Consider the following 10,362-nt stretch of genomic DNA (forward strand, 5'->3'; position numbering starts at 1 on the left):
CGGCTTTCCGAGGACATTATATGTTAGATATGTGGGCACTGTTACCATGCTGAGAACCTCTGGTTCTCACCCATGCGGATTTTATGGTTTTCAGATGTAGGATGTGAGGCTCCTTGCTAGGCATGCTGGAAGCTTCTGATTAGCGAAGATCCTTATTTTTTGGGGTTCTATTTGCTTATATGAATTTATTTAGAGAAACTTCCCCCATCCCCACTTCATGCTCTGGGCTCTCTACTGCATTCTTGTGTTGTCACTAAATTCTGCCTCATTTAGAGAATTTTGCAGGGATGCTGGTCGAAAGCGCTTATTCTTTTCCCTGGGTGTATGGGTTTGTTCAGAGGACAACATCAATTCACCCTCCAACGTTGCTCTTTGTTAGAAAGTTTTGAGAAGTAAAGGAAACCTTCTTCACTTGAGTATTAAGATGTTATTGATTAATATATCCAGGAGCCTTTTTGTGTCCCTGTCTGGCCCCTTATGTTATAGAAGAAATGGGATTTTTGTTAGCAAGCCCATAAATCTTATTCTTCTTCACCACAAAATCCACTTTGGCCTTCCCTTTCTTTTTCACTTCGGTCCATCCTTCCTTCGTAACTGTAGGATCATGCAAAATCTCGCATGCATTGATTATAGCATTAACATCCATTCTATAATCAGGAGTTTCCTGATTTTTCTCTGGGATATTGGAATTGCTTCCGAATTCAAAAACTTTCTTATTCAAGCCTTCTGTCGGAGTCTCTTCTATGCCTGTCGGATGTTCGACTTCCATATCCTTATCCCGCCTATTTGATGGAGACCTATCTACCTCTTTCTGTTTGTCTTGTAAGTTATACTCACTCGATACATGGCCGTAGCAGTCGCATGAACCACACACAAGGTGAAAACTTTTGTTTTCAACATCGTACTCATAACTGTCGATACATATCTTCTTGATTACCGGCAAACCCAAGTCAATTCGCACACACGCTCTAGCGTATTTGTCTCTTTCCGCTGATTTAGTAGCCATATCCACTTTAATTGGAAGTCCCACTATAGCTACGATTCTCATCATGACTTCTTCATGATAGTATCAAATGTTGAGGCCAGAGATCCTGATCCACACCAAAGTGAAACCAAACGAAGTCTCACAAGATTTGAAAAGAGGATCCCAAGGTTTCACTACCACATAATGAACTGCGATCATCCACGGCCCGCCCAACAGTACCTTCTCTCTGTCTTCTTGTAGATCAAATTTGTTTAGAAAATAACCAAAGCCAACGTCCAACTTCAAACCCTCCTTTAGGTCTCCACACACCCTTGAATTCGATAGAGATCGCAGTGTAACTAAAGTGCTTCCCCAGTACTTTAATCATAATCGCGTTCTTGTAGAGTTGTAAAAGAGAAACCTTCGCTTCTTCAGTGAAAGACACTGTTGGAGGGATTTTATCTCCCTGCTTTCCATACATAATGGTCATCTTCTCATTGACAAGACCCTTAACCACCTGCTGAGAACTGAAAGCCTAAACTCCTAACACTTTGTCCTAAAGAATCATGGGAGAGAGTGACTGATATGAAGAGGCGGGAGAAATTTTGAGGACAAAACACACTGAGAATTCTTTTATCAAGGTGAATAAGAGGAAGAGTGTTGAGGGATTCCAGATATACAAGAGAAAATAACTAGGGTAGAAGAAGGTGCTAAGCCTAAAGTTTCCTTTTGTTTCAATTAAATCACTACGTTATTTTTTATTTTGTAATTAGATTTTTTTAGTAAAAAAATGTTGGAATTAACAAAATATTTTTTTTTAAATTAAAAATATTCACAATTAAAAATTTTATTACATCTTTAATAGTATATTTTTTAGAAGAAATATTCTGTTAGTTTTAATATTTTTAACATAAAAATAATTTAATTATAAAATTAAAAACAGTCTAAAAATCTAATTACAAAAAAATTTAATAAAATAAAAAAAATTAATAGAATAATTAATTTTTTTAATTTTTATCTTATCCTTGGATATATAGTAATATAATGGATTAAATGTCAGATTCATAGAAAAAAAAATAAAATAGAGTTTTCATTTGGAATTTTTTTTTTTTTTTTTTTTGAAAAAACACACAAGTTTCCAAAGGTCCAAACATAAAAAATTCTTTCATAGTACTGTCACGAAAATTAAAAATTCTCATTTTTAAAGCAAATTTCTATTATGCTTCCTTGTTATATATAAATTTAAATTAAAATAAACTAATAAACTTGCATCTTATCGTTACTTATCAATGTAGAAAGCATTGAGAAGATTACAATATCGCTTCCCCTATCTTCTTGTTCCTCTATCTACCTTGGTGTTCGGTTAGGGTTTACAGAACCTCCAAAATCTCCTCCTCTTCCTTCACTTGCCGCTCGCCACCGCCACACCTATCACCGTCCACCGTCCACCATAACAAATGCGTTTTATCGGTCCATGATTGAACCCTATCTAGCCGCATCACACACCATCGCAATTCCTCAGCACTTTTCCTTTTTTCGTAGCTTGTGAAACCACAAGCAGTGTTTGATACGGTACCATACTTTTGTTCCTTCTGTTTTGAGCAATACGTTTTCTTCTTTTCATTCTTTTGGCCATTGATATGCAGATAAATACAAAAAAATTCGTGCACTGTGTCCTCTTAAGTTCCCCTTACCTGTTCAAAATCCGAAATTCAGCCTGGCATTGTTGTTTTCTATTTTAACTATTTTTTTCACAGTTGAATTTTCATGAATTGATGTCGTTGACATTTCCCCTTTTTTTTTTTTTTCCAAAAAAGATTATTAGCTTTCTTGTAAATTCAGCTTCAATGAGTAATATGTTGGATGCAGTGGTGCAACTCCTAAAGTTCAAAATTGAAATGTTAATGGGTTTAAAAATGTCCAAAATTTGTTGAAGATGGTTTTCTAAGTTTAAGTTCTCTGTATATTTTATGTAGTTTTTTCTTGTTTTTTCTTTTGTTTACCTAACTCTCTGACTTTATTTTTTGGTACCGTTTCGAAGAGGTCCCGTCTAGCGGATAATTCTGTGTTTTGGGGACATAAAAAATGGCATTGGTTGCCCATCAACCACAGGTACTTAGATTGGATTTTTACTTCTCATTTGGCCTGCTATTCTCTTATTCGATAGTATTTTATTCAATGTTATTCATGTTAGAATATTATGGTGTAGTCCTTTCTTATGGTAGTATTATGGTGTTGGAATACTATGAATGTCAATTTTCAAGGGAAGTTCTTTTGTCATTATCAATAGTATTTTTTTGTATATTTAGGAGACTGGTAGTATTCCTTCATGAATCATGATGCCTTTTTGGTGGCAAGGATTGTGTTTCACATTGAATTTAATAACTGCATCATCAGAGATGTCAAGATTTATGAGATACCCCCAAGATGAAATTTTACATAAGAGCTGAGCCCATAACATGTCTATCTCAAAGTCTTTCTTGAGTTTAACTTTAATATCTTTTCATCTACTTTTTCTGGGGTATTTTTGACATGCATTCGGTTCTGTCTTTGATCAGATTAAAAAAAATGGATATATCAAATTTTGACTTAATAAATATAAATGATTTGCTTTATTTTCTGCAGGGCTTGTATATGACATTTTCATCAAGGCGTTCCTTGTGCAGCAAGAGAATGAAACTGAAGCAGTGTTTAACAAAATCTCACTTGATTGGCAGAGCAGATTGGCATTGCATATCAAAGCAGAATATTTGTTTAAGGTGGAAAAATTGTGTTGCTGGTATAGAAAGTAAATATGCTCTGTTATGTATGGGCCACTATTTATAAGAAGTTTAAGATCTTGAAACAAATTAATGAGTTAACATTTTGATTTAACTTAAGGAGCTCTTTGAAATATGACTAAAGAAAAATTCAAGACTTAATTAATCAATCACATTTAATTATCCATGCATAGTTTCCACTCATTGCATTGGCAGTTCATATTACTGATATTTGATGGGTTGCTCATGCCACATCTATTGATTGTTGACATAAAAAAAAGATGTCCTAGGAGTTGTTATATGTACTGAACTTGCATGTTAACACAAAAGATCATTTTTCTGCTTTATGTAAAGGATTTCTTGTTTCCAGTGTAGGGCCTCCGTGCATTAGTGGCTTCAAGGTTAAACCTTTGAGGATTGCAGGCTTCAAAGGCACTGCTCAAAATGATGATTCTGTAACCAAAGCTAATGGATTGAAGGTCCCCAAAACTTCTGTTAGACTAGAAGAGAGTGGGGAATTCAAATCAGAATCTCCAAATGGCCGCAGTGTTCCAGTCTCTTTTGCCGCCGAAGCAGATGAGAGCCTTGCACCGTCACCTGTTATTCATAAACTTTTCAAAAAATGGCTGACTATGCTGCGCACACAACCATCAAATCAAGAAGGGGAGAAGATTTTGGGAGAGTCTCCTCCGGAGGTTTTACCAAAAACTCTAGAAGGGGCAGAAAGGAATGAAAAAGTTGAGATTTTGAAGGTGGCTTGGTCCCATTTTGTATCCCTGGATGCAACAATAAAGATTCCGTTAATAATATTGTAAGTACCACGCTTGTTTGGTCACTCCATTTATAGCTTTCTGCCTTTCCCTACATCACTTATGTTTACAATTCTAGGAATTTGTTAAAGGAGTTGTATGCATTTCCTTACTGTACCATATTTTTTCTTAGTACTTATTGCGGTCTTTGAAGTTAATTTGCTTTTTCTATTCTGGTAGTGATATATTTAATTTCAAGTGACAACTATAACTTTGATGCTATCTTTTCTTTTTCTTCTTTGCTCAATCTAGTTTGCACCCTCAGTATCAATATGTATTGAGATATCATGTCTTTTTTTCATGTTTAAATCATATTTTAGAATTTAATTTTGATGCACTGTCAGTACAAAGTGGTTTTACACGTGTATCCAATTATATAATGCCATGTCAACAAAAGTAACTACTTTTTTCATTGATTACGTGAATGGTCATTCAAATGAACGGATGTGATTGGACAACTGTAAAATGTTTTAGATTGTCAGTGCATCAAAATTAAACTCTTTTCTTTATGTTGAAAATAAGTTTTAAAAAAAAATTCTAGGTGAAATACTTGGCCAGTTTGGAGATGTCCACTTTTAACTTATGAAAAGTTACAACATTAATATTTGGTACAATTTTCAAACTAGTGACTTTCTAAAAAGTTATTTAAAGTGTTTATGGAGAAGTTAAAAAGTTACTTCTATAATAAATTTTTTATCACTCTTATTTTAAAATAAGCACTTTTGTGACTAAAAAACCAAACACAAAATAACTTATTCATGAGTTTTTAATATAAGTACTTGTGTTTTGAAAAAAGAGCTTAATTAAGCTGTTTATCTAAACTGGCCCTTAAATTAGTTTCTTTTTTCTTTATAAAAAAATGGTGCATTCCTATAAGAGCAACATTTCCAACCTTAACATGCATTCGGAACTTACTTTACCGGGCACCTTCTCTTACTTTTGGATAATGTTAACCACAATGACTTCAAGGTTTATGTATTTTTCTGTTTTCTAATTTCATATTTATATGCAGTGCCCCTTTCTTCCTCTTTGTCAATGTAAAATATGGTGCCGAGGTTTCCAAGGAGTTGACTCCTTTATGGGTTATGGGGCCACTCATTGTAGCTCTCTACATCATGATAGTGCGATGGGTGGCCGCACTGTATGTCTTCACCTTCAAGCAGACTATCAAAATAATCAAGAATTTGCCCTCTTACTGCATTTTGGCCTTCACCTATGCTTTCCGCGGCAAGCTCAAAGAAGATATCAATGCTTACATTTTTCAGCCTATGTTGAGGATTAAAAATGCTAATTATAAACAGATGATAAGAAGAAAGTTTGAAGCATTTGCAGAATGGATAATGGAGAAGTATCTTGATTTTGTTGAATCAATATGGCCGTATTACTGTAGGACAATCAGATTTTTGAAGAGGGCTAATCTCATTTAGTTTGGTAAAGCAATTTTGAGGGTGATGTTAGGGAAGGTTCAAGAGTGAGAATTCCTTTTTAGCTTTTGCCTTATTGCCCATTTTATTCTGGCACTCTGCGAGTTATAGTTGGGATGAAGGAAATTCCTCATTTCTGCTGTTTCATGAGCTTTTTCTTTTTTCTTCTTAGGTTAGGATGCAACTGTATCTCATAATTATGAGTTGTATCATGTATGTTATATTGATTCTACTGTAAAAGTGCTCTCTCTCTCTCTCTCTCTCCAAATTTCTTGTCGATGTTATATTTGACTCGAATGTTTTGATCAATGATTAAAATAAAACATATACATAATTATGTTATATGAAAGTTTTACATATGAAATCCCTGAAGAAAGTAGTAAGTTTTATAGAGGGGAGTATGGTATGAGAATGCAAATAGATTTGTTAGCTCTAAGCTAATTTGATCGCTCAACGGATTCATTTTTCCCCTCAAGAACCAGAAAATTAAGATTATTTATAAGAATTAAGATTAGGATTAGGATTAATGAAGTGTGAGTACGTCTATCTGCCTAATAGTTATACAGCTTTCAGTTTACTTTATTAAAACATGAGAAAAGGATAAATAGGTCAAAAGGATAAATAGGTTAAGTTCTTGACCTTCACAAAATTTGGACAGATCTAAAGGCATGGAATGAGAAAAAGATCTAAAGGCATGGAATGAGAAAAAAGTAAATTAAATTTAGCAATTCAAGGTGTGTGTTTGCTTACCGTTTGAAGCATCAAACCTAGGTTTAGTTTTTTTTTTAAAGTTTCACTTTTTTAGTTTGGCTATTTTTTCTTCTTCTGAGCGTAAACGTGATTCTGCGTTTACATTTTCAGGTTAGATTGAAATTTATTTTCTATCTCCTAATTTTGTATTTCATTGATCATATGATTAATTTTGTTGCTTTTTTTATAATATTTTTTCTTTAGTACTCTCTCATGGATATTATTATTGTTTATTCTTATTTTGTTTTGTTTATATACATTTTTTACTTATTATTTTTTTTGTATAGAATAATAATAGTAAAATTATAACGTACTAAAAAAGAGTACTAAGAGTACTAAAAATATCTATATAAAAATATCATAAAAAATTCTTAGATTTACTTACATCATTGTCAAGATAAATATTTAATTTTTATTATTTTTAATACTCTCTTTTATAATTGTAATTCTCGTATACTATATTTTAGTGTAATTTTTTTATAATATAAATTATGTTCTCATTAAAAAAATTAAATAAAAAATTAATCATAGGTAATAATATAATCATAAACGTTAGATTTCAAAATAATATTAAGAATAGGATTATTGAGAGTATTGAAATAAGAGTACGATGTAAAAGAATACTAAATTAACATTTTGATGTACAATGCAAGGCTATGATGATGCAAAAAATAAAAAAGAAAAAGAAAAAAAAGCCAACAAAAAATATTACTTAACAATGACTCATATTTGATGCCTTGATATATTTGTTTGAGTGAGTTAAAGTTTTAAAGGCAAAAATGACTTGAAAGAAATGGAAAAACGCATGCAAAGTGGAAAATTCATAAAGAAATGAGGATTTGTTGAATTCATGACGACGCGTACGCGTGAGAGGAAAGTTTTCCGGATGATGCGTATGCGTGACAAGCATTACGGGAGCCACGGAGGGACTGATCCGTCCACATTTTCAGCCTGTTTGGACACCTTTAAATGATGGAATTCAATTCCATCAAGAAATGAATTCCTAAAGAAATGGAATTCAATTCCATAGTTTGGAACAACTAACTCATTTAATGAGATAGAATTGAATTACATTATTTCTCTAAGACATTTTTACCCCTCAATAAATATTAAGTATAATTTTATTTATCAATTAAATTAGATAATATAATTATATAAATCACTTATAAGTAAAATTGGTCTAACACAATCTCACCAATTAGATCCATCTCACCCATGAAATCATGATAGGTGGAATTTTTTTAAAAATAGAAAATTTAAATTATTTTTTAAAAAAAATCAACATCTCATAACTTTTTTATTTTTTTTCTATAATCTTATTTGTGTGTGATTATGACACTCATTTGATATGATCATGTTTTTGTTAAAAAATAATAAAATTAAAAATGAGATAACCCATAAGCCATAAACATAACAAAGTTTAATTTAAAACAAAATACTCATAAGCCCAGTTTGGATAACTAACTTAATTAAGCTCCTTTTGATAAAATAACTTAAACAATAAATGACTTTGTTAAAAGTAACTTATAAATAAGTTATTTTGTGTTTGGATTTTTAACTCTAAAAGTGCTTATTTTAAAGAAATGTAATGAAAAATAGAAGTATTATGAGAGAAATCATTTTTTTTAACTTCTCTATAAGTTCCAAAATAGCTTCTTAAAAAGTTACAATTTGGTTTTGAAAATTGCACCCGACATTAATACTACTACTTTTCATAAGTCAAAAGTTAAAAAAAGCTACTTCTAGAGTTTCCCAAACGGGCCCATAATCCATATCAATAAATCAACCACACATAACCCTCATAAAAATTGAGTTTTCATCACACTAAACATAACATAAAAGTCTAAATAGTAGAGATTTCATCATACTAAGTATAATATAAAAATAGGAACATTAGTTTTCAGCACTTTCCTTCTGCGTCTGCTGAGATACAACAGTACTTCTTTTCAGATTAAAACCGGAGTCACTAGTATCTGTCATTTTAGTTGTGTTGGCTCTGTAGCTGCAAAAGAATAAGCACAATAGGCAAGAAGGCAAAAAGAATCAAATTCAGTAATCTCCAACCAACTTTCAATTGGATACAGTTAATGTTAGTTGAGCTAGTGATAAGAACGGCATCGAAATACTTAGGCGAATGCGTATTGTTATTGAAATAAAAATATTATGTGGCATCAAAGTGAAACTTAAAAAAAATTGAATTGAATATAACCTATGCATCAATGTTTAGGAAAAATCTTCCTTTTTTTTTTCTGAGCATAAAAGTGAATAAAATCCGAGAAAATAAATATTATTTGCAAACGCGAATTGCAAAAGCATCCACAATGCTTCAATAGTAAACCGATCAACAAAAGCAGATTCTTCAGAGCATTCATCAAAGCTAATTCTAACATATTTAACAAATGAATAACAAACGAGCAATTTCAGAACAAAATTGAAGTATAAAAGTATAAAACTCTTTCAAAACGAACAAACAGAAAATGCAATAGCATCATTACCGACACCAAGAGGGAGAAAGAATGTTGGACTCCGATGATCGTGCGGCTGCGGCGGTGGACGATCGTGAAAGGATAGGACCACCGCTTGCGTGGTGGTCCGTCGGACTCACCGGCGGAGGTTCGGAGCTTTCCGATCCGGCCGCGTGCACTGGGCTGAGGCTGTTCAACGATTCTTGATTTTCTAGGGTAACGGTGACTATAGCAAAATAGGGTTTAAGAAAGTGAAGGGATTATGGAATATTATAATTTAGATAGGGGTATTTTTGATATTGTACAGTTTAAGTGAGATTTAGGTGAGAATTGATTTTAAAATCAGATCATCAGATTTGTAAATGAGATAAAATGAGAATTAGAATTCTCACCGGAATTTAACTTTATGTTTTTTTTTTTTATTATTCCAAAACAAGGAATAGAATTCAATTCATCTATAATTTTAAATCAAATACATTTCAAATAGACTATTTGTGAATGTCAGAGACTTAAAAATATTTTTTAATGATTAAAGACAAAAATATTTGCGAAACAAAAAATCAGGGACTTATTTATCTTTTTCTCTTAAAATATGGGGTGGTGCCTGCTCTCTAGCCTTAAAACTCAACCAAAGTCAACATGCTATTAAAGAAAATCAAGCCGTATCAGTCAACGCTGAAGCAATGTGTACACCATTGTTCTAAATAGAATTTCTAATTTTTCTCTACCAAACCACCGTGTACCACTATGACATTTTCGTCGATAATATTTCGTATGTGAGACAAAAGCTATTGACATTGTCATATATATACATTCAGGAACAAACAAATTAAATGAATTACTACTACATGCAACAATAATAAATAATAAGACCGAGTCACTAACGCAATAAACATTGTTTTCCTCTCCAATTAAAATGATCAGATTACATTTTAAAGATGATCTTAAATTCTATTTTCAAGGAACAGTCCACAGCAGAATCTTCTTGTTTTAATATAATTAAGTCATTATTTTGCTCGATCAATAATGTACCTTCTCCTTTGGCTGCATCTCTTACTATGGTCTAAATTATACAAACCTCACAAACTTATTCATTTTTGTATTACTGGGTAGTTATTAACTTTGCTTTGACAATATTCCTTTTGATTATAGTGTGAGTGTGAACTTAAATTAATCTTAGATAGCGACAGA

At 32.2% G+C, this 10,362-nt stretch overlaps 1 protein-coding gene and 1 long non-coding RNA gene across 2 annotated transcripts; one reads left to right on the plus strand and one right to left on the minus strand.

Annotated features, from left to right (window-relative positions):
• Positions 1-2,226: 2,226 nt before the first annotated feature.
• Positions 2,227-6,224, plus strand: EMB2759 (embryo defective 2759). Its single transcript, XM_016335726.3, has 5 exons — positions 2,227-2,536; positions 3,006-3,076; positions 3,590-3,723; positions 4,094-4,534; positions 5,545-6,224. Exons 2-5 carry the CDS (start codon positions 3,050-3,052, stop codon positions 5,957-5,959), a joined length of 1,017 nt encoding a protein of 338 aa, XP_016191212.1. The 5' UTR covers positions 2,227-2,536; positions 3,006-3,049; the 3' UTR covers positions 5,960-6,224.
• A 2,260-nt stretch (positions 6,225-8,484) lies between these two features.
• Positions 8,485-9,389, minus strand: LOC110271650 (uncharacterized). Its single transcript, XR_002362215.2, has 2 exons — positions 9,202-9,389; positions 8,485-8,708 (listed from the first exon to the last, which is right to left on the minus strand). It is a non-coding gene; the product is annotated as an uncharacterized LOC110271650 (long non-coding RNA).
• Positions 9,390-10,362: the final 973 nt, after the last annotated feature.

Source organism: Arachis ipaensis, chromosome B1 (genome assembly GCF_059453495.1).
Source record: "Arachis ipaensis isolate K30076 ecotype BB chromosome B1, ASM5945349v1, whole genome shotgun sequence".
Classification (NCBI taxonomy): Eukaryota; Viridiplantae; Streptophyta; class Magnoliopsida; order Fabales; family Fabaceae; genus Arachis; species Arachis ipaensis.